This window comes from Vicia villosa, unplaced genomic scaffold (genome assembly GCF_029867415.1).
Source record: "Vicia villosa cultivar HV-30 ecotype Madison, WI unplaced genomic scaffold, Vvil1.0 ctg.000393F_1_1, whole genome shotgun sequence".
Lineage (NCBI taxonomy): Eukaryota > Viridiplantae > Streptophyta > Magnoliopsida > Fabales > Fabaceae > Vicia > Vicia villosa.
This window is the reverse complement of record NW_026705177.1, coordinates 509974-535552: the sequence shown is the minus strand read 5'-3', so window position 1 is coordinate 535552 and position 25579 is coordinate 509974. Positions and strand designations below refer to the sequence as shown.

The window sequence follows — 25579 nt, the reverse complement described above, 5'->3', positions numbered from 1 at the left end:
GGAACGGGGCTAATAATGGGGACACTAATATCCACCCCAAATCCGCCTTGTTTATTTCATTATGTATATTATTATTTATTTTTGATAATTTAGAATATTAAATATGTGGTCAATGTTTTGATTTGTATTATTATTTAAAATATTTTAAATAAATTTATGAAATTTGTTTTATTTTATTATTTATAATATAATTTGATTTTGGAAAAAATAAATATTTTTATTTTAAAAGATCGATTTCATTAAATGGATGGTGGCGTATCCCGAATCTAATCCGAACTCGTTTGAGTTGTAACATCCCGATTTTTGTTAATATTTTTATTAATTATATTAGTAATTATATTATTTGGTGTTTTTAATAATTCTTTATTTATTTAGTTATTATGTGATATAATAATTATTTAAGTATTTAATTATGAGTGTGTGTTTGTGTTATTTGGCTTAATTGAGTAATTAGAGAGATATAACTAAATGAGCCTAAGTGATAGAAACATAATGGATGGATTGGTGGGTTAAGCCCAATTGACATAAGTGAGATAATAAGAGAAGGTTAGGGTTTTAGAGGTTACTATTTTCATTTGGGGGAAAAGATAGGAAGAAGAGAAAAGAGGCAAAAGGGAAGAGAACAATGGTGGAAGAGAAAAGCTAGAAGAAACCTCATTTTCGCAGCAAGTTTCAGCATTGAGTCACCTTAGCAAAACGAATGAATCTCTCAATCCAACCGTTGGATCGTCGCATGGTTTTGACACAACGTTCCTGACTCATAGAGGTAAATTCTGACCGGAGCGATCTTGATTTTGAGGGTTTTAAGTTCGTCTGGTAAGCTGATTTCCGAACTTGTTTTTAGGTGTGTCTCCAAATTATGTTTGAAGGATTTATTTTGGAGAAAAGCTTAGAGCTATGGTGAAAGAGTCCATATTTGCCAAGGTAAGGGTGGGATTCTTTCATGCTAAAGGGGTTGTATGATAGTATGTTATGCTGGGTTTAATTCTATACTTTGATATCCATGTTCTTCTATGTTGCAATTTTGGATATTTGATGATTTGTTGGAATGTGATGATATAAATGTGATAAGTTGTGTGCAATTGATAATCTATGTGTATTAGAATGTTGTGTTTGTTGTGGGTAAACCATTGATAGTGAAATAATGAGTTTTGGTGTAGAATTGGAAAATAATGGAATAGAAATATAATAGTTGAATTGAAATTAATATAGTTTGATTATTAATTGGATAATTAAATTATTAGTTGAATTAATTCCAATAAGCCTATGTGATTGGAATATACTTGGACTTGGACCAATTATTCGGTTTATCGGTAAATTACGGTATTTTGAGAAATTGACCGTAATTGTGTTTTGGTTGAATATTCAAGTTGAGAATAATATATTGTTATGTCAATGATGTTGTTTTGATAATTCACATTATTTCTACTTGATTTAGTTGATGATTAAAAGTCGATTTGATTTACTTGACATATTGGCATATTGAGATTATTTTGAGAAATTGATCGTAATTGTGTTTTGGTTGAATATTCAAGTTGAGAATAATATATTGTTATGCCAATGATGTTGTTTTGATAATTAACATTAGTTCTACTTGATTTAGTTGATGATTAAAAGTTGATTTGATTTACTTGACATATTGTCATATTGAGATTATTTTGAGAATCGACCAAAAATTGTGATTTCGGTTTGGATGTCTTTGTTGCGAGTAATGTTGTGATTGCCAATATGATTATTATTGTGCATTTTTATGTGATTAACCTTATGGTATGAATCCTAGCTAATTGTCGTTAGTTAAGTAGATTATGATGATAATTGTGATGACTGTGTTAATATGTGAAATTGAGTAATTGTGCCGATGTGCCGAAACATGATGATAATTGTAATGATCTTGATGATATGCAAATTGTATATTTGTGACGATTTTGTGAATACGTGATGTTGTATATATTTGTGAGGATGATTTTGTGGCTAAGTGAAGATGAAATGTTATAGTGACGTGAATTACCTCGTATAAATGGTAATTGATTGTGATATAGGCTTATGCCTTGTGACGATATGTGATTGTGATGAGTATGCTGTGTTGTCTTGTTTGTCGAGTCACATTTCATATGCATACTCTGTGACGGCCTGGATTGGCAAACTAGTGACGAAGGCTTATGCCTTGTGCCTCTGAATTGGGCAATTGGTGACGGGGGCTGAAGCTCCGATTGGTACCACATGCATATGCATAGTTTGAGTCGTATTCGAGTTTGTATACCGAGTTGCATTTGATTCATTGTTATGATGTGTGGATGCATAGTTTGTGAAGTTAAATTCATTTGATATTGATTGTTGATGTGTTGTAGATATGATGTACGTGAATGAAACATATATGATGAGACTGTGAATATATATGTATTAATGATATATGTGTATAAGTTGGAATATATGATCCATGTTGTTATCGTGATGCAAATTGCTTATATTGAGAAGTGGTGAATTGTGTATGATATTATCTTGCTATATCTATTATCATACTTTCCTTTATACTGTTTGATATCTCACCCCTTCTGCTGATGTTTCCCCTACCATGGGAAATGGGCAGGTACTCAAGTATAGTTGTGGAAGTTTGTAGCTTCATCGTGTCCGGTTAGTGTGTCGCTCTGATACGTAGCACTCGGGGGTTGTCTATATTGTTGTTTCTATGTTGTTCATGTTTTAGTTGTTGAGTTCCAAATTGGATAATGAGAAGTACTATGATGTTTGAAGTTGTTTCCGATTAAATAAGATGATTTGTTTATAAAGTAGAATGTTATGATTCCGCTGCATATTAAAATGAAGTTGGTTTGTCTAAGAGCTGTTATAAGTTGTTTTGTGCTTCTTTGAGATTAAAGTGCTATATATCTGTTTATGAGTTGTTATATGAAGTAAATGTGATATCCCAAATGCTTGTTGACAGTTTTTAAAATACTCTGATTTCTCGCATGATATTTTCGGGTAGAATTTGGGGTGTTACATTAGTGGTATCAGAGCAGGTCGGTCCGTCCGGCCAAGTTGTCGAGTCAGTTGATTTGTGTGACAGTTGAATGATGTTAGTGTTTTATTCCTTAGTACGCGACATGTGTGTGAAACACTGTTGGTACTTGTTCGTTTTGTTGTAGGGTTAGTTTGAGCGAAGTAGGGGAGAAGCTGTGCTTCTCGGATATGTTTCAGTTGTAAGTTATTGGTGCAATATATTGCTTAAGGAGACAGAGCAAGCAATGTAGAAGTTTGTTGGTTTCCGAATTCGAAGGTAACATGGATTTAAGATTTTGGTTGTTTAACAAGTAGGAACGTATTAGAATAAGGATAATTGTTATAAGATGAAATTTAGGAAGTCGCCATATTCAGCATTATTGGTGGACTGTGAAGTTATCAGTTTAAGTAACCGTTGCGTAGGATGTTGACGTAAGAATAATGATTAAGCGACAGATTACGGTAGACCTTGTTAAGGGATCCTTGGCAAGATATTGGAAAAGTTGTCAAAGTTGTTGGAACGTTCAAGTTGGTGTTAGAAATGCGAAGGGACGAGTATGATTCCAAGAATCAAAAGTGTTGATAATGGTGTAAAGGAATTATGTTCTAATGTTATCACAAGGTGTGTGTTAGCATGTTCAGATGATTTTGGGAGTTATTGAAGTATGGTACTTTTGGTGACGTGAAGGATTCTATTGCAGTTGAGTAACGATGGTTTACGCTACCATTATGGTTGTCGGCTATCTATTGACAAATTGAGGAACTGATCACCCTTAATCTCTTGTTGATAGTAGACGGGATCATATTGGATGTGATAGACTTATCTTGCCAGCTTGATAATATTGGAAGTGAATGAGTATGTGCAAGATGGTGCGATGTTGTTTATGTTGTTGGCAACTGTAGGTGTTCATGAGAAAAGAACGATTGATGAATTATCGATAGCTTGCGCATTTGCATAAGTGTTTCCTAAAGATGTAAGTGATTTACCGCCGGAAATAGAAGTTCAATTTTTGATTGATTTAGTTCTTGGAACCAGTCCTGTGTCGATGGATCCATATCAGATGTCAGCTTCAGAGTTGAAAGAGTTGAAGATTCAACTTGAGGATTTGCTTGAGAAGAGGTTTATTCGTACGAGTGTGTCGCTGTGGAGTGCACCTGTTATGTTGGTTAAAGAAGAAGGAAGGTTCTGTGAGGCTTTGTGTTGAAGCAAAAAGGGCAAGTGGTAGCTTATGCTTCAAGGCAACTTAAGATTCATGAGAGGAATTATCTGACGCAAGATTTAGAGTTGGCCGCCGTTATTTTTGTTTTGAAACTTTGAAGGCACTACTTGTTTGGATCGAGATTTGAGGTATATAGTGAACACAAGAGTTTGAAGTAGTTGTTTGATCAGAAAGAGTTGATAATGAGGAAAAGAATATGGTTGTAATTCTTGAAGGACTATGATTTTGGTTTGAATTACCATCCGGGAAAAAGCGAACGTTGTAGCCAATGCATTGAGTAGGAAATAATTGCATATGTCTATAATGATGATTCAAGCATTGGAATTGTTGGAATAATTTCGAGATTTGAGTTTGGTATGTTGAAGCTTACTTGTGGTATTCTTGATGAGATTAGAGAAGGTCAGAAATCGGATTTGAAATTGGTTGATAAGATGACATTGATTGATCGAGGATAAGGTGATAATTTTCGGATTGATGAGAACGGTGTCATGAGATGTCGTGATTGAATTTGTATTCCTGATGTTTCGGATTTAAAAAAAAAAAAGAATTTTTGGGATGAAGGGCATCAAAGTGGTTGAGTAATTATCCTGGTGCTACTAAGATGTATCAAGACTTGAGAAAGTTATTTTAGTGGCGAGGTATGAAGAAGGATATTACGGAATTTGTGTGTTTGTGTTTGACTTGTCAGAAGTCAAAGATTGAACATCAGAAACCGTCTGGTTTGATGCAACCGTTGTCCATTCCTGAGTGGAAGTGGGATAGCATTTCTATGGATTTTGTTTTGGGTTTGTCGAGGACATCGATTAATTGTGAGGCAATTTGGGTCATTGTAGATGGATTGACGAATTTTGCTCACTCTATTATGATAAACAGGGATTATCCGATGGAGAGACTTGCAAAGTTGAATTTTGAAAAGATTGTGAGTTGGCATGGTATTCCGTCGAGTGTTGTTTCTGATAGAGATCCAAAGTTTACTTCTAGATTTTGGAAAGTTTTGTAGAGTAATTTGATTATTAAGTTATGTTTGAGTTCTGTTTATCATCCGCAAGCTGATGGTCAAACGGAGAAGACGATTCAGTAGCTTAAGGATCTTTTGAGAGCTTGTATTTTGAAGCTTTGTATGGTCGAAGGTATGGAATGCCATTGTGTTTGTGTGAGTCTGGAGAGAATAAGTGTAGTTTTGGCGATGAGATGGTTGTGTCGATTATATTTTCGAGGTCGAAAATATTCTAAGTGGGGGAGAGTTGTAACATCCCGATTTTTGTTAATATTTTTATTAATTATATTAGTAATTATATTATTTGGTGTTTTTAATAATTCTTTATGTATTTAGTTATTATGTGATATAATAATTATTTAAGTATTTAATTATGAGTGTGTGTTTGTGTTATTTGGCTTAATTGAGTAATTAGAGAGATATAACTAAATGAGCCTAAGTGATAGAAACATAATGGATGGATTGGTGGGTTAAGCCCAATTGACATAAGTGAGATAATAAGAGAAGGTTAGGGTTTTAGAGGTTACTATTTTCATTTGGGGGAAAAGATAGGAAGAAGAGAAAAGAGGCAAAAGGGAAGAGAACAATGGTGGAAGAGAAAAGCTAGAAGAAACCTCATTTTCGCAGCAAGTTTCAGCATTGAGTCACCTTAGCAAAACGAATGAATCTCTCAATCCAACCGTTGGATCGTCGCATGGTTTTGACACAACGTTCCTGACTCATAGAGGTAAATTCTGACCGGAGCGATCTTGATTTTGAGGGTTTTAAGTTCGTCTGATAAGCTGATTTCCGAACTTGTTTTTAGGTGTGTCTCCAAATTATGTTTGAAGGATTTATTTTGGAGAAAAGCTTAGAGCTATGGTGAAAGAGTCCATATTTGCCAAGGTAAGGGTGGGATTCTTTCATGCTAAAGGGGTTGTATGATAGTATGTTATGCTGGGTTTAATTCTATACTTTGATATCCATGTTCTTCTATGTTGCAATTTTGGATATTTGATGATTTGTTGGAATGTGATGATATAAATGTGATAAGTTGTGTGCAATTGATAATCTATGTGTATTAGAATGTTGTGTTTGTTGTGGGTAAACCATTGATAGTGAAATAATGAGTTTTGGTGTAGAATTGGAAAATAATGGAATAGAAATATAATAGTTGAATTGAAATTAATATAGTTTGATTATTAATTGGATAATTAAATTATTAGTTGAATTAATTCCAATAAGCCTATGTGATTGGAATATACTTGGACTTGGACCAATTATTCGGTTTATCGGTAAATTACGGTATTTTGAGAAATTGACCGTAATTGTGTTTTGGTTGAATATTCAAGTTGAGAATAATATATTGTTATGTCAATGATGTTGTTTTGATAATTCACATTATTTCTACTTGATTTAGTTGATGATTAAAAGTCGATTTGATTTACTTGACATATTGGCATATTGAGATTATTTTGAGAAATTGATCGTAATTGTGTTTTGGTTGAATATTCAAGTTGAGAATAATATATTGTTATGCCAATGATGTTGTTTTGATAATTAACATTATTTCTACTTGATTTAGTTGATGATTAAAAGTTGATTTGATTTACTTGACATATTGTCATATTGAGATTATTTTGAGAATCGACCAAAAATTGTGATTTCGGTTTGGATGTCTTTGTTGCGAGTAATGTTGTGATTGCCAATATGATTATTATTGTGCATTTTTATGTGATTAACCTTATGGTATGAATCCTAGCTAATTGTCGTTAGTTAAGTAGATTATGATGATAATTGTGATGACTGTGTTAATATGTGAAATTGAGTAATTGTGCCGATGTGCCGAAACATGATGATAATTGTAATGATCTTGATGATATGCAAATTGTATATTTGTGACGATTTTGTGAATACGTGATGTTGTATATATTTGTGAGGATGATTTTGTGGCTAAGTGAAGATGAAATGTTATAGTGACGTGAATTACCTCGTATAAATGGTAATTGATTGTGATATAGGCTTATGCCTTGTGACGATATGTGATTGTGATGAGTATGTTGTGTTGTCTTGTTTGTCGAGTCACATTTCATATGCATACTCTGTGACGGCCTGGATTGGCAAACTAGTGACGAAGGCTTATGCCTTGTGCCTCTGAATTGGGCAATTGGTGACAGGGGCTGAAGCTCCGATTGGTACCACATGCATATGCATAGTTTGAGTCGTATTCGAGTTTGTATACCGAGTTGCATTTGATTCATTGTTATGATGTGTGGATGCATAGTTTGTGAAGTTAAATTCATTTGATATTGATTGTTGATGTGTTGTAGATATGATGTACGTGAATGAAACATATATGATGAGACTGTGAATATATATGTATTAATGATATATGTGTATAAGTTGGAATATATGATCCATGTTGTTGTCGTGATGCAAATTGCTTATATTGAGAAGTGGTGAATTGTGTATGATATTATCTTGCTATATCTATTATCATACTTTCCTTTATACTGTTTGATATCTCACCCCTTCTGCTGATGTTTCCCCTACCATGGGAAATGGGCAGGTACTCAAGTATAGTTGTGGAAGTTTGTAGCTTCATCGTGTCCGGTTAGTGTGTCGCTCTGATACGTAGCACTCGGGGGTTGTCTATATTGTTGTTTCTATGTTGTTCATGTTTTAGTTGTTGAGTTCCAAATTGGATAATGAGAAGTACTATGATGTTTGAAGTTGTTTCCGATTAAATAAGATGATTTGTTTATAAAGTAGAATGTTATGATTCCGCTGCATATTAAAATGAAGTTGGTTTGTCTAAGAGCTGTTATAAGTTGTTTTGTGCTTCTTTGAGATTAAAGTGCTATATATCTGTTTATGAGTTGTTATATGAAGTAAATGTGATATCCCAAATGCTTATTGACAGTTTTTAAAATACTCTGATTTCTCGCATGATATTTTCGGGTAGAATTTGGGGTGTTACATGAGTCGCGTTTGGATTTTAAATCTCCATCCTTGTTTGGGTTTGGGCGCAGAACGGGTAGTGTTTGAAGATTCAAGTTTGAGTTTAGGGGAGGTAATAACCGTCTTCGACCCTCCATGTTGACATCCCTACATATGGATACATGTCCCATGCTTCCATACGCGTATATGTATATTAGAGATGTCACTTCCCACACAACTTGAACCAACTTCAAATATGATTCTTATTCCATTAACTAAAACAATTGACTGAAATCATAATCATCATACTCAAATACAAATAATTCAATTATGCATGCTAAAACGAATGATATGCACAATAGAGTAAATAAATAATGATAAATAAAACAAAATTAAATGAAAGCTTAAGAGGTAAGAAACAAAATCTTATTTGGATTCTCCCCCTAAGTATATTAGAGACGTGCAACTTCGAGGAAGGCGAGGCAATGTGAGACGTTGCGGGTTACTGATGCATGCCCTCTCAAGGTTCTTCAGAGGGAGAATGGTCCTTCTGGGCCTTCAGAAAGGCGTGAGGCGGGACTAGATGAGAACATGGCAGGAGAGGAATATGTCACTCTAGATCCTTCTTTGTAGAATAACTAAGATTCTAATTTGGTGAAGTTTGTCGATCGTTAATTCTCCTTCCCTGAGAAATTTTCTAGTGACTATCAGTTACTCATTCTCATCTCTTTTGTGAAACTACCTTCTTTGGGGGAAGCTTAACTGATAAGGTTCCTTTTAGTGAAGAAAGCGCTGAGGGATAAATATTCTCGCACTCTCTGAGTGAAGGATAGAAAAACACTTAGAAAGGGGGGTTTGAATAAGTGTAGCTTTAAAAACTTGACCGATAAAAATAAATTGCACAGTTATTTTTATCCTGGTTCGTTGTTAACTAAACTACTCCAGTCCACCCCCGCAGAGATGATTTACCTCAACTGAGGATTTAATCCACTAATCGCACGGATTACAATGGTTTTCCACTTAGTCAGCAACTAAGTCTTCCAGAGTCTTCTGATCACACACTGATCACTCCAGGAACAACTGCTTAGATACCCTCTAAGACTTTCTAGAGTATTCTGATCCACACGATCACTCTAGTTACAACCTGCTTAGATAACCTCTAAGACTTCCTAGAGTATTCTGATCCACACGATCACTCTAGTTTCTTACAACTTAATGTAATCAAATCTAAGAGTATTACAATTGCTTCTTAAAAGCTATAATCACAAACTGTGATATTTCTCTTATCGTTTAAGCTTAATCTCACTAATATATTACAACAGCAATGTAGTGAGCTTTGATGAAGATGAAGATTCTGAGCTTCGAATAGAACAGAGTTTCAGCAAGTTAATATGAGTTGTTTTGTTCAGAATCGTTAACCTTGCTTCTCATCAGAACTTCATATTTATAGGCGTTGGAGAAGATGACCGTTGAGTGCATTTAATGCTTTGCGTGTTCCGTACAGCATCGCATTTAATGTTATACGCTTTTGTCAACTACCTCGAGCCTTGTTCACGCTGTGTCTACTGACGTTGCCTTTAATAGCTTCTAACGTTCCTTTTGTCAGTCAGCGTAGCCTGCCACATGTACTTCCTTCTGATCTGATGTTTGTGAATACAACGTTTGAATATCATCAGAGTCAAACAGCTTGGTGCAAAGCATCTTCTGATCTTCTGACCTTGAAGTGCTTCTGAGCGTGATACCATCAGAACTTCAGTGCTTCTGATCTCATGTTCTTCTGATGCTTCATAGACCCATGTTCTGATTCTGCTTCGACCATCTTCTGATGTCTTGCCAGACCATGTTCTGATGTTGCATGCTGAACCCTTTGAGACAAAGCTTCTGAGCGCTGAATTATGCATACTCTTTATATATTTCCTGAAAAGGAAATTGCATTGGATTAGAGTACCATATTATCTTAAGCAAAATTCATATTATTGTTATCATCAAAACTAAGATAATTGATCAGAACAAATCTTGTTCTAACAATCTCCCCCTTTTTGATGATGACAAAAACATATATAAATGATATGAATTTGCGATCAGAAAGAGCAGACGGCAAAAGACAAATTACACAGCTATAGCATAAGCATGTGAATATGTCTCCCCCTGAGATTAACAATCTCCCCCTGAGATAAATAATCTCCCCCTGAAATAAATACTCGAAGAACTTTAATAAAAGACTTCCCTGATTATTTCGGTAGAGACGATCACATAAGCTTCTGTCTTCAGAGAATTCATAGCTTCTAACTTCTGCTTCCATTGGACAGCTTCAGAACTTGAATTTCTTTAGATCCCTAGAACACTCATAGCTTCTGATTCCTGCTTCCATTTAGGACAGCTTCAGAACTTGAATTTCTTTGATCTTCAGAACATTCACAGCTTCTGATTTCTGCTTCCATTTAGGACAGCTTCAGAACTTGAATTTCTTTGATCTTCAGAACATTCACAGCTTCTGATTTCTGCTTCCATTTAGGACAGCTTCAGAACTTGAGTTTTCTGGATCTTTAGAACATTCACAGCTTCTGATTTCTGCTTCCCTCGGATAGCTTCAGAGCTTTGAATTTCTACCAACATCACTTCATGCTAGATTTGTATCAGAACATTGTTGAATGTACCAGAGCATCATCAGAGCATCTCTACATCCTGAAATGTTACAGAACAAAACTAAACGACAAAAGTCAGCATGAATGAGTCAGAACATAAAATGTATATTAGAACACATGATATGTATCAGAGCCATATAGGCTAAAATAATGTATCAGAGCAAATAGAATTTTGTCAGAACAAATAGACAAATATGGATCAAATTCTATTATCAGTGCTTCTGATTCTGAAGCTTGACAGCACTCAGCTTGCTTCAGTTTCCATGAGCTTATTCTTTTTACAGAATAACGCTTCTTATGGTTTTGCTTCTTGTGTGCTTTGAAGATTCTCTTCACTTCTTTATACCTGCAAAACACTTAAACCATATAGAACTTGCAGTTCTTGTTAGTGAAAGCAACTGATTAAATCAAATCATTTATCATTTATCTTCTCCCCCTTTTTGTCATAACATCAAAAAGAATATTTCAAAAGATTCAGATGTATAAAACGACAAATAAAATCACTAAGTAGACGTCCCCTCAACTGCACGCACGCTTGTCCAGGCATAGTGAACACGTGTTTACCATCTGGATAGCCAGTTACAGCTGTTTTGCTTTTAAAGAGATTCTGAATCAACTTAGACAATGAAACGTTAGTAATAACTGAATCACAATTTCTAATTGATTTCAATCAGAACTTCTTATAAACAAAAAAAACAATTTCATTTCAGAAGATACTCATACATAAGAACTTCTCATCTTCTCATTCTGGGCATAAATCCATACTGATGTTCTTCAGAATGAACTTAAACCTATCTTCAGCCAGGGGTTTTGTAAAGATATCAGCCCATTGATGGTCTGTATCCACAAAGTTTAAAGATAGAACACCCTTCTGAACATAGTCCCTTATGAAATGATGTTTAATCTCAATATGTTTAGCTTTTGAATGAAGAATAGGATTCTTAGATAAACATATAGCAGAAGTATTATCACAGAATATAGGAATGTTACTCTCATATATCTGATAATCTTCTAGCTGACTCTTCATCCAGAGCATCTGTGTACTGCAACCAGCAGCAGCGACATATTCTGCTTCTGTTGTTGAGAGAGCAATAGTTGCTTGTTTCTTGCTATACCAGGAGATCAAATGACTTCCAAGAAATTGGCAACTTCCTGAAGTACTCTTTCTTTCAATTCTGTCTCCAGCATAGTCAGCATCGCAGAATCCTACTAAGTTGTATTCTTTAGATTTTCTGTAAACTAAGCCAACATTAGTAGTACCTTTCAGATACCTTAGAATTCTCTTAACAGCAGTTAAATGAGATTCTCTAGGATCTGATTGGAATCTAGCACACAAACAAACACTGAACAGAATGTCAGGTCTAGAAGCAGTCAAATATAGAAGAGATCCAATCATACCTCTGTATAACTTCTGATCTACCTTCTTACTTACCTCATCCTTACCTAGGATGCATGTTGGATGCATAGGAGTTTTGGCTTCTTTGCAGTCTAGAAGATTAAACTTCTTCAGAAGTTCCTTCACATACTTGGTTTGGTGAACATACGTTCCTTCTGATGTTTGATTTATTTGTATTCCAAGGAAATACTTGAGTTCTCCCATCATGCTCATTTCAAACTCAGCCTGCATAGACTCAGCAAACTCCTTTCCAAGTGTAGCATTAGATGTTCCAAAAATAATATCATCTACATATATTTGACAAATTAAAATATCCCTTTTAAAGGTTTTACAAAAGAGAGTAGTGTCCACTTTTCCTCTAGTGAAACCATTATCCAGAAGGAAAGAACTTAAGCGTTCATACCAAGCTCTGGGAGCTTGTTTCAATCCATACAACGATTTCTTTAGTTTAAAAACATGATTAGGAGACATAGAGTCTTCAAAACCAGGAGGTTGATGGACATAAACTTCTTCATCTATATAACCATTTAAGAAGGCACTCTTAACATCCATCTGATAGAGAGTGATGTTATGTTGAGTGGCAAATGAAATTAATAGACGAATAGATTCTAACCTGGCCACTGGTGCAAAGGTTTCTGTATAGTCAATCCCTTCTTGCTGACTGTAACCCTGAGCCACCAGTCTGGCTTTGTTCCTTACCACTTCACCTTTCTCACTGAGCTTGTTTCTGAAGACCCATTTTGTACCGATTATATTGAATCCATCTGGTCTAGGAACAAGATCCCAAACATCATTCCTTGTAAACTGATTCAGTTCTTCTTGCATAGCAATTATCCAGTCTGGATCTTCTAGAGCATGATCAACAGAAGTTGGCTCGATCAAAGATACAAGACCTAATTGACAGTCTGCATTGTTCTTAAGGAATGCTCTTGTTCTGATTGGATCATCCTTCTTTCCAAGAATGACATCTTCTGAATGACCAGAAATGAGTCTGGATGATCTTCTGACAGATGGTTCTTCAGAAATGCTTAGATTCTCCAGAGAAGCTGATACTTGATCTTCAGATTCTTTGCTTCTGAGAAGCTCTGCTTCTGATGCGTTGCTTCTTGGCTCAACAACTTCTGATATATCAATATCACAATCTGCAAAATTATCAAACTGCTTTGGTTTTTCAGAACCAAGCTTATCATCAAACCTGATATTGATTGATTCTTCTACAATCAATGTTTCAGTATTGTATACTCTGTAGCCTTTTGAGCGTTCAGAATATCCAAGAAGGAAACATTTTTGTGCTTTGGAATCAAACTTACCAAGATGATCTTTAGTGTTCAGAATAAAGCACACACATCCAAAAGGATGGAAATATGAAATGTTGGGCTTTATATTCTTCCACAATTCATAAGGAGTCTTATTTAGAATAGGTCTGATAGAGATTCTATTCTGAATATAGCATGCAGTGTTTATTGCTTCTGCCCAGAAATGCTTAGCCATATTGGTTTCATTGATCATGGTTCTGGCCATTTCTTGCAGAGTCCTATTCTTTCGTTCTACAACTCCATTTTGCTGTGGAGTTCTAGGACAAGAGAAATCATGGGCAATACCATTTTCTTTGAAGAACTCTTCAAAGAATCTGTTCTCAAATTCACCACCATGATCACTTCTAACCTTTATGATTTTACACTCTTTTTCAGATTGAATCTGAATGCAGAAATCAAAGAACACTGAATGAGACTCATCCTTGTGTTTCAAGAATTTTACCCATGTCCAGCGGCTATAATCATCTACGATGACTAATCCATATTTCTTCCCTCTGACAGATGCTGTTTTGACTGGGCCAAACAGATCAATGTGCAAGAGTTCTAATGGCCTTGAGGTAGAAACAACATTCTTGGACTTGAATGCAGGTTTGGAGAACTTGCCCTTCTGACATGCTTCACAAAGAGCATCTGATTTGAATTTCAGATTAGGGAGTCCTCTGACAAGATCCAGTTTGTTAATCTGAGAAATCTTTCTCAAACTAGCATGACCTAATCTTCTGTGCCAGACCCACTGCTCTTCAGAAACAGACATAAGACAAGTCACCTTCTGACTCATAAGATCTTGCAGATCTGTCTTATAAATGTTGTTCTTCCTCTTGCCTGTAAATAGGATTGAGCCATCCTTCTGATTTACAGCCTTGCCCGACTTTTGATTAAAGATTATATCATAACCATTGTCACTCAATTGACTGATAGATAAGAGGTTATGTGTTAATCCTTCTACAAGAAGTACATTAGAAATGGAAGGAGAGTTACCAGACTTTATAGTTCCAGAGCCAATTATCTTGCCCTTCTGATCTCCTCCAAACTTGACTTCTCCTCCAGACTTAAGCACCAGGTCTTGGAACATAGACCTTCTTCTTGTCATGTGTCGTGAGCATCCAGAGTCCAGGTACCACGACATGTTGTGCTTTGTCCTTTTTGCAGCCAAGGATATCTGCAATAGGAATAATCTTATCCTTAGGTACCCACATTTTCTTGGGTCCTTTCTTGTTAGATTTTCTCAAGTTCTGATTGAACTTGGGTTTAACATTGTAAGCAATAGGAGGAACAGCATGATAATTCTTAATGTGAGTTTCATGATATTTCTTAGGTTGTGTCACATGCTTCTTAGTGTGTGTAATGTGAAAACTTTGAGCATGTGAAGTGTGCCTAATATCATGTGAGTGACCATACTTGAACTGATCATACAATGGCTTGTATGTGATTTTCATCTTATCAACAGGTTCAAGTTTGTATGGGGTTTCACCCTCAAAACCAATGCCAACTCTACTGTTTCCAGACACAGCATATATCATAGAAGCTAGCTGACTTCTGCCAATACTTCTAGATAAGAACTTCCTGAAACTTAAATCATATTCTTTCAGAATATGGTTTAGACTAGGAGTGGATTTTTCTGAATTGGAAGGAGATCCAACATTATTGGATAATTTTAAAACTTTTTCTTTTAATTCAGAATTTTCCAACTCAAGCTTCTTCGTTTCAAATTCAAATAGCTTTTTCAGCTTTTTGTATTTGAGACTAATCTGAGACTTGAATTCCAGAAGTTCTGTTAGACTGGAAACTAACTCATCTCTAGTAAGTTCAGAAAATACCTCTTCAGAATCTGATTCTGATGTAGATTCTGATCCGTCATCTTCTGTCGCCATCAGCGCACAGTTAGCCTGCTCATCTTCAGAGTCTGAATCATCTTCTGACTCATCCCAGGTTGCCATAAGACCTTTCTTCTTATGAAACTTCTTCTTGGGATTTTCCTTCTGAAGTTTTCGACATTCATTCTTGAAGTGTCCAGGCTCATTGCATTCATAGCACATGACCTTCTTCTTGTCAAATCTTCTGTCATCAGAAGATTCTCCACGTTCAAATTTCTTTGAACTTCTGACGCCTCTGAACTTCCTTTGCTTGTTCTTCCAGAGTTGATTTAGCCTTCTGGAGATCAAGGACAATTCATCTTCTTCTTCAGATTCTGATTCTTCAGGATCTTCTTCTCTAGCCTGAAAAGCGTTAGTGCATTTCTTGATATTGGATTTTAATGCAATAGACTTACCTTTCTTTTGAGGCTCGTTTGCATCCAGTTCAATTTCATGACTCCTCAGGGCACTGATTAGCTCTTCCAAAGAGACTTCATTTAGATTCTTCGCAATCTTAAATGCAGTCACCATAGGACCCCATCTTCTGGGTAAGCTTCTGATGATCTTCTTTACGTGATCAGCCTTGGTGTATCCCTTGTCAAGAACTCTCAATCCAGCAGTAAGAGTTTGAAATCTTGAAAACATCTTTTCAATGTCTTCATCATCCTCCATCTTGAAGGCTTCATATTTCTGGATTAGAGCAAGAGCTTTAGTCTCCTTGACTTGAGCATTTCCTTCATGAGTCATTTTCAAGGACTCATATATGTCATAGACCGTTTCCCTGTTAGATATCTTCTCATACTCAGCATGAGAGATAGCATTCAGCAAAACAGTTCTGCATTTATGATGATTCCTGAAAAGCTTCTTCTGATCATCGCTCATTTCTTGCCTTGTCAGCTTTACGCCACTGGCATTTACCGGATGTTTGTAACCATCCATCAGAAGATCCCATAGATCACCATCTAGACCAAGAAAGTAACTTTCCAGTTTATCTTTCCAGTATTCAAAGTTTTCACCATCAAATACCGGCGGTCTAGTATAACCATTGTTACCGTTGTGTTGCTCAGCAGAGCCAGATGTAGATGTAGACTTTGCAATTTCATCAGCCATCTTTTACTGAAGCGTTTTTCTCTTCCTGAATCTTTTCTAAACACGGTTAAGTGCTTGCACCTTAGAACCGGCGCTCTGATGCCAATTGAAGGATAGAAAAACACTTAGAAAGGGGGGTTTGAATAAGTGTAGCTTTAAAAACTTGACCGATAAAAATAAATTGCACAGTTATTTTTATCCTGGTTCGTTGTTAACTAAACTACTCCAGTCCACCCCCGCAGAGATGATTTACCTCAACTGAGGATTTAATCCACTAATCGCACGGATTACAATGGTTTTCCACTTAGTCAGCAACTAAGTCTTCCAGAGTCTTCTGATCACACACTGATCACTCCAGGAACAACTGCTTAGATACCCTCTAAGACTTTCTAGAGTATTCTGATCCACACGATCACTCTAGTTACAACCTGCTTAGATAACCTCTAAGACTTCCTAGAGTATTCTGATCCACACGATCACTATAGTTTCTTACAACTTAATGTAATCAAATCTAAGAGTATTACAATTGCTTCTTAAAAGCTATAATCACAAACTGTGATATTTCTCTTATCGTTTAAGCTTAATCTCACTAATATATTACAACAGCAATGTAGTGAGCTTTGATGAAGATGAAGATTCTGAGCTTCGAATAGAACAGAGTTTCAGCAAGTTAATATGAGTTGTTTTGTTCAGAATCGTTAACCTTGCTTCTCATCAGAACTTCATATTTATAGGCGTTGGAGAAGATGACCGTTGAGTGCATTTAATGCTTTGCGTGTTCCGTACAGCATCGCATTTAATGTTATACGCTTTTGTCAACTACCTCGAGCCTTGTTCACGCTGTGTCTACTGACGTTGCCTTTAATAGCTTCTAACGTTCCTTTTGTCAGTCAGCGTAGCCTGCCACATGTACTTCCTTCTGATCTGATGTTTGTGAATACAACGTTTGAATATCATCAGAGTCAAACAGCTTGGTGCAAAGCATCTTCTGATCTTCTGACCTTGAAGTGCTTCTGAGCGTGATACCATCAGAACTTCAGTGCTTCTGATCTCATGTTCTTCTGATGCTTCATAGACCCATGTTCTGATTCTGCTTCGACCATCTTCTGATGTCTTGCCAGACCATGTTCTGATGTTGCATGCTGAACCCTTTGAGACAAAGCTTCTGAGCGCTGAATTATGCATACTCTTTATATATTTCCTGAAAAGGAAATTGCATTGGATTAGAGTACCATATTATCTTAAGCAAAATTCATATTATTGTTATCATCAAAACTAAGATAATTGATCAGAACAAATCTTGTTCTAACACTGAGGACTACAGTCTGGGGTGATCCATGTGAGTAAGCACATTCGTGAACGTGGGATGGCCATAAAATTGTTGAAGGAGGAAAGATACACTTTGAAGGAATTTATCCTGGAGGCGGTCACCCAGACTCTCGCTCATTTTGAAGAGGTGGAGTGTTTAAAGCAATCACATGATAGGTCCTAAAGCACCTGAGATATCTTGGAGAGGAAGGTTTGTTTACTCAAGGATGAAGTCGTGGCGACCTCCTCTCATCATTTTGAGAAGGCGGGAACATAGGTCTCCTTTCTTTACCCTAATTTAGACGTACATTTGAAGGATCTCTTTCGGGTAGTTTGAAATGGACAATTGGTAGATAAAAAATACTCCTTATGTTGATCCTCATTTTTTGTCGTATTCCTATGCCCCTAGGGGGGCTTTTGGAATTATAATGAACACTGCCATCTCTTGAGGGCGCCTTTTATGTTAATCACTTTTATTATCTTGTCACTATCTTTGTGGTGTTAACTGTTTTAGCGTTGCACTAGGGGCGTTTGCAATCATTGTCCCCACTTTTTGCAATAACTTGATTTCTTGCAACAATTTCCTCGAGGATCCAGTGGGATGATCGCCTCTATGGGCGGAAAAGATCTTTATTGGGGATCCAATGAATTGATCGCCTCTATGACCGACAAGGATCACACTTGGGCACCTGGCGATATAATCTCCTATATGGATGGAAAGGATCCCATTTAAGGATCCAACAAAATGATCGCTTCTATTGGTGGCAAGGATCCCATTTGGGATCCAACAAAATGATCGCCTCTATGTGCGACAAGGATCCCATTTGAGGATCCAGCAAAGTGACCGCCTTTATGGGAGGAAAGGATCCCATTTTAAGATCCAATTAAATGATCGCCTCTATAGGAGGCAAAGATCCTATTTGAAGATCTAGAAAAATGATCTCCTCTGTGGGTTGCAAGGATACTATTTGACTATCTAGCAAAATGTCCGCCTTTGTTACGGCAAGGGTCTCATTTGAGGATCCAGCAAAATAATCACCTCTATGGTGGCAAGGATCACATTTGAGGATCCAAAAAAATAATTACCTATGTGGGCGGCAAGGATCTCATTTAAGGATCCAGCAAAATGGTGTACTATATGGGAAGCAAGGATCCTATTTAAGGATCCAACAAAATGATCGCTTATATGGGCGGCAAGGATCCCACTTGGGGACCCAATAAAATGGTAGCCTCAATGGGCGAAATTATCATGACTTTTAGGTTTCCTGCAAAGAAAATAATAGCCAGTATGGATTCTAAAATAATAAAAGTGAGATGCCTCATTAAAAATCCCATCCCTATGAAAAGCGTAGAGGGAAAAGAGTGCACCCCACAAAATAACTTGTCCTTACAATCGACAGATATATAATGCTCGTCTATAAAATCATCAACAAAAACCTCAAACTACAATAAAAGATAACCAATAGCTATGCTATCGTCTCCAGGGGTACGCCTTCTGGACTTTCAACCCTCCCTCCCCTTAGAAGTTGAGGAGGAAACTTCCCCATCTTTGCATATTTCTCCTGGCAACGTTATTCCTGAGATCATCCTTTTGGCATTCCCGCCTTGAGTGTGGATCCTCTTTAAGTTGAGGCTTTTTACATAATATTTCATGGAGATCTCGTAATCTCCCTATATATCACCTACTCGCCCATCAGGGAGTGGATACTTCATGCACAAATATAGAGTAGACAAGGCGGCACCCAGTCGGTTAAAGACTGGTCGCCCAATAATCATATTGTACAAAGAGGGGGCATCAATAACCAACTACTAAAACTTTATTTCTTTTCCTCGATCCTGCTCTCCAAAAGTGATTCTTAGGGTGATATGTTCTTTTACATGTATCTGCTCACCAGAGAAATCAACCAACGATCCTTAAGAATGTTTCATGTCTTCTAGGTCGAGGAGAAGTCTTTCAAATGCCTCCCAATATAGGATGTGTGTGAAGCTCACTTGATCAACGAAAATTAACTTCCCAATCCTCACACTTCTGGAAATGATCGTGGGGTCATCATTATGAGGGTGAATTTCTGCTGCATCTCTCTCTAAGAAGGCGATCGTGGCTTTTTGTGTTTGACGCTTACCCTCGGTGTTAACTTTAGGTAGGTTTTCTACGATCAGAATCTAGAGAGAGTGTCCTCATGCTATGGTGTTAAGCATGTGGTGTGCAACTTTACTACCCTCGTCCTGAGGCGTCTCTTTTACTTTGTTGAGCTTAGGGCTTCCACTGTCATCTCGGCTTCCCAAGTTAGACTTATGGATCCCCTCGGTAATCTTTCTCTCTCTCTCTCTCTCTCTCTCACACACACACACACACACACACAAAGTCCTCATTCATAGCAACTATCGCTGAGATTTAAGGCACTTTTGTTCGTGTGAACTGAGTAGAGGCGTTGTTGTTTAGTGCTTGTGATCGTTCTTTTGGTTCTACATCACCAGTTAATCGCCACAAGAGGTAACCAATCTATTACTGATTATGTCTATTCGTTAGGATCATCTAAGAGATTTATTTTGTTTTTCGCTACATTTTATATTGTTATTTCCCTTTAGGTGGGGGGTCAAAAGGGCCAACTAATGGACCTAAAGGAGATAGATGAATCCATGGTGGAAAAAATTCATGGGCATCGAGACTTACTTTTACCTTGTACCCCATCATTTATCCCCTGCCCTTACAAATTTGAAAATATTCCAAATTTATCTTTATTTAATTTCACTTTAATCTTTTATTTTTTACTATTCATCTGAGTCATCTGAAATTGACAACTGTGTATCTCACTCATGCGAATCGGATAACTTAAACACCAGAAAATCCGGTATGTTAAGTTTTTAAACCGGATAACTTTAATAAATTATATTTGGTTCACTTATTGCACAAAACGGATAACTTGCCTTCAAGAAATTCGGTTCACAATTTCTAATCAGATAATTCTATCCATGTTTTCTGGTTCGCTATAATCTTAACCGAAAATCATTCATACATGTTTTTGGTAGGAATTTTTTTTTAATTCCTCAATTATTAATTTTTTATTTATATTTAACAGGTATGGATATTCATTTGATGATATACGATAAAAATCAAACATGCGTAGATATTGGTGAAATATTTTCAACGACACGAAAATTTACTACACGAGAAGAGGCTACAAAGTGGATTAAGGAGGTTGGAATCAAGAATAAAGTGGCGGTTATAATAACTCGTTCATATTGAAGTCTTAGCGTTTTTTTATGGCATATTGGTGTAAAACATAGGGTGGAGGAGGTACTACAATTTTTGATGAGTAGTAGCATGATAACCAATAAAAAGAAGTGTCAATATTCTCAAAATAAGGTGGAATACTTAGAACATTCAATATCTGAGGAAGGATTAGTTATGGATCCAAACAAGGTAGTTAGTGTAACATAATGGCCAACACCCAAAAATGTGAAAGTTGTGGGAGTATTTTTTGGACTTACTAATTATTATAGAAAGTTTATAAAGGATTGCAGATGATTAACCAAACCTTTGACTAAGCTTACAAAGAAAAACAGTCTATGTAATATAAAATTGTTTATAAGTAAAGTTAATGTTTGGCCAGGTAAAGGACTATACTTATCAAGAACAAATATTACAATATCTGTATAATTAATTTTATTACTCATTTCAGAAAGCAATACAACAATAAATAGTCCTATAATTCTTATTCTTTGCTTGCATTAACAAATCAAAACAAAGGCTCTGCAATATGTTTTGTTGCTGAGAAAATCATAAACAGGTAAACCAAAATTCATCCTTATTATGATTTCCTAGTCAATGACAAGGTAAAATAAGTCGTCTTTATTATTTCCTTGGCCATTATATCTGTCACTTTTTCTTGATAGCGGCTAAAAGCTTCTTCAATGATAGGTTCGCCAAAATGGCTAATTAGCACAGGTTCAAACACAGCCCTCATGGATTGAGTAAATTTATATGCACTATGATCATTAGAAGCATTTACATCTATATCTGACACCTCCAAGTGATTGATGTCAAACGATCCTTCATTGAGAACTTCTAATTTCACTTCATGAGGAGACGGATAGTAATTGGGATTGTTGAAAGTAGTCAAATGATCCTCATCTATAATTCCCTACATATCATACATACACCAAAAACATTCTTAGCTATATTCATATTTCAAAATTTATTTTCCCTCATTTATAACATGTGTATAAATATATGTACCTCTAAAACCATGTCATTAAGAACAGTGGCAAAAAGCTCAGAAATGAAGCAACAATCCTTGCTTCTCGCATCGTCGCCTTTTCTTCCTAAAAAAGTTAGAACCATGCCACCCCTTTCAACTATTTCCTCTGCGCGACACTTGATGAAAAATGAAAAGTCTCTTTGAAATTGCTCATAGTAAGCTTTGATAACATTCGAAGGACTATTGCTTTGGATGTAAATAGCACCTTTATTGTTTAAACCCTCCGGAACCTAGTTATTCATCATACATACAAAAACCAGTTATATATTTTCATATGTAATTTGATTGCTTAGTCGAGAAGCAATCATCATATAATAACTTATGTATAGTTGTTTGACTGTCACATAGAAAATGAGTAGTAGTATAAACCTTTGATAACCAGTGAAGACTATAAGAGGAGTGGACGAAATGCAGACTTCGATCAGGAAAAACTCTACCATAGAAAGAACCGGGTACACCAAAGAAATAGCAATTGCCTATTTCAGTTTTGATTTCATCAGATAGCTTCTCTTTGAAGTTGTCAAGTGACTTAAAGACACTGTTGAAGTCATTTCCTGCGAGGTCATTCAAATATATTTTGTATTCGGGAGACAAATGATTCAGTTTTTTACAAAGCTTTTCCACAACCTTGATAATTTCTGTCACCACTGATAAAGTGTTTGGGCCAGAAGAACAACCCATATCTGCAATTGCAAGGCTACTAGGAAGTGTGCTGGAATATAGACTAGTTATGGCTTCCTCTCTTATGAGCTTTGTAGAAGAAATCACGTCTCCCTGTAGTGACATAAAATAGAAAGTGTTTATCAAGTTTATGTTTAGAATAATGAAAAAAATGTTAAAAACACTATTTTTTTTCACCACTGGTATCCGGCCCATCGAATCTTAATATCATTCGGGAGTCAGGTATGCCATCAAGTAGTTTCAATCCTTCTCGATCGCAATTGCAGAAATCGAACGTTAGTCCTCTCTACTAAATTCAACGTCAATCACCACTAGATGAGACCAATTAGCTATTGATAAAACACTCTTTTTAATATTTTTTAAATATTCACTTTCGTGAAACAGTCCCTTGTTTTAAAAAAAGTCTTACATGTGGTCGGACCCACCTATTGTATCTCATAAAAGAATAAAAGACTAAGTGTTAAAAAGAGTGTATTTAATTTCTTAGAATCAGTAGATATTACCTTAGAGATATTGATCATAAATACTCATAAGAAAATATATTGAACAAAGATTAAAATAGATAGATGAATTGTCCTACTAATTATTGTGGTTAGTACTACTCCAACGTGATTTATGAGTAAAATAGACAAATTTCACGTTTATTAAGAAAGACACTTAAGTACATTTAATTTTTTTAATTTCATAGATGAGAGATTACTGAATTACTTATATACCTTCAATTAAATTGTTATTCATCAAAAATATTAAATAAGTAATGTAGAGATAATTTTCTAATAATGTTCATATGAGATTTGGTTTGGTTGGTTGACTTCTTTACAAATCCATTCAGATCTAATTAAGAGTGATTTAGATTGAATAAAATTGTTATCCGATGCAATTAAGCAATTTCTAAAACTAGCTATGTTATAGTAGTGAGATCCTCTTTCTTTGAGAAATGGAGGGTGAAGAAAATAAAATTTTCATTTTAATATAATAAAGTTTATACAAAAATAGAAGATAAATGAAAAAATAAAATAAAATAATGTTAGATGTAAGTATATACCTGAACCAATGAGTTATTTGCATAGCTTTCTTCTCCATGGCCTCCTTTCATGTACACCTGATCCATTGTTATTTCTTCTAGCTTTATGTTGCACTTTCTCTATCTTTTGCTTCTGTGTTTGCTGTGTTTGATAAGAGACTATAATAACTCAAAGATATATAGAAGTATATTGCAATGGTTGGTAAACTAGACAGCAGCCGGTCTATATTATAATCTATAAACTTTAAACTATTGCCTACCATTTTTGAAGATGGACTATATCTTTTATTTCTCTTTAATATAAACAAACATATTCCGGTCAAATTTTGTATTATTATATACACTAATTATTTGAATCAATATTCTTTTCATATTATTGTTTTAAATAAAAATTATAATGTCTTACTTTTACAAGATGACCAACGGTTCAATTCACCGACTCAATTTAATCGAGTCGTTCATCAATATGATGAACATGTGTACTTTCACTCTAAGACATCTCATATTTTCATCTTCATTGTTGATATGCATTCAACAGTCATCCACAATTCACGTCAAATCAATGAAAAACGGATCTAACAAACTTTTTAAAATTTAATAGATATGTACTGACAATTTACAATCATCCAATAAAAATAATTTATTATGTCATTAAAAAAAATTTAAAATGAAAAATTATATTATTAAATATATAGTTGTGATTGATTGCTAATATAAAATATCATAAAATATTACTTTTATTTTCGTCCTTTCAGCGTCAATTTTCAATTCAGCTGCCACAATAATTTTTTTCTCCACGGCTTTTTCAGTTCTCTAAACCTGAACCGTTTAGACTTTAAAGTAAGAATATTACAGTATTTAACAAAACAAAAAAGTTGTCAGCATTCAATGTTAGACTATGTTCACGTATACATTGGAATCATTATTGTATTTTATTATAGTTTTATACTAGCATAGCAACAATGACATTTTTATTTTTTTAAAGTTTGTTTTTCATCTTTGTTTTCCTGCAAGCTCTCATTCCTACCTCTTATATTTTCTTCGTCCCAAAATAAATATTACATTTAGAAAAAAAAATTATTTCAAAATACTTGTCACTTTTCAATTGTACCTTCTAATAAATACTCTTAATTTATTGTTTTTTCACTTAATATTAATGTTATTTCAAATACATCAATAATTAATCACAATAATTTGGTAAAGTCATCATTCTCTCTCTTTCATTTATTATTATTTTTTAATTTGTGTGAAGTGAACTATTGCAACAAATAATTTTGAACAGAGAAAATAGCATGTATTAATAATAACTTGAAATATTTTTTGAACACCTTTTTTATGAAAAAAGGGAAAATGCATAGATAGTGTAAATTAATGTACACTATCAACCAATAATTATCATATATTCTGCGACAAAACTTTATTAAATCAGAGTAAACTCTTAAATATTTTATATAATATAGTAAAGTGATATATTTCTATTGGTTAACACGGTAAAACTTGTATATCTTCATTAATTTTTTATTTAATAAAGTACAGGATATCTTATTTTCTAATTGTTTTTTAAGATAATCATTGACAAGTTTTAAAAAAACATTATTTAAGATATATCTCATTAATCATTTATACTATTTTACCAACTATACAATTATTTGGATGTCTAATATATATTCAGTCCAATATATTTTTTTGAAAATTTTAGTAAAATATTATATTCATTTTTAAATCTATTTAAAAGCTTTAAAAAATTATTTATTTTTATAATTTAAATGATAATATATAAATAATTATATTATATGATTGTATATAACATCATTATCATATATGTTTATCAGATATGTTGTTGTCGAAACAGTATCAGCCCAAAACATCTTC

The 25579-nt window shown here is 34.9% G+C and overlaps 1 protein-coding gene across 1 annotated transcript; it reads right to left on the bottom strand.

The window, feature by feature from the left end:
* Positions 1 to 21478: 21478 nt before the first annotated feature.
* Positions 21479 to 23908, bottom strand: LOC131627645 (S-adenosyl-L-methionine:benzoic acid/salicylic acid carboxyl methyltransferase 3-like). The gene is made up of 4 exons (XM_058898484.1): positions 23729 to 23908; positions 22372 to 22776; positions 21981 to 22232; positions 21479 to 21885 (listed from the first exon to the last, which is right to left on the bottom strand). Exons 1-4 carry the CDS (start codon positions 23792 to 23794, stop codon positions 21553 to 21555), a joined length of 1056 nt encoding a protein of 351 aa, XP_058754467.1. The 5' UTR covers positions 23795 to 23908; the 3' UTR covers positions 21479 to 21552.
* Positions 23909 to 25579: the final 1671 nt, after the last annotated feature.

Coding starts and splice junctions, on each gene's coding strand:
- LOC131627645 (XM_058898484.1), bottom strand. CDS start 23,794: ATGGATCAGGTGTACATGAAAGGAGGCCATGGAGAAGAAAGCTATGCA. Junction 22,777..23,728: donor CAAATAACTCATTGGTTCAG/GTATATACTTAC, acceptor ATGTCACTACAG/GGAGACGTGATTTCTTCTAC. Junction 21,886..21,980: donor TTAATGACATGGTTTTAGAG/GTACATATATTT, acceptor TATGATATGTAG/GGAATTATAGATGAGGATCA.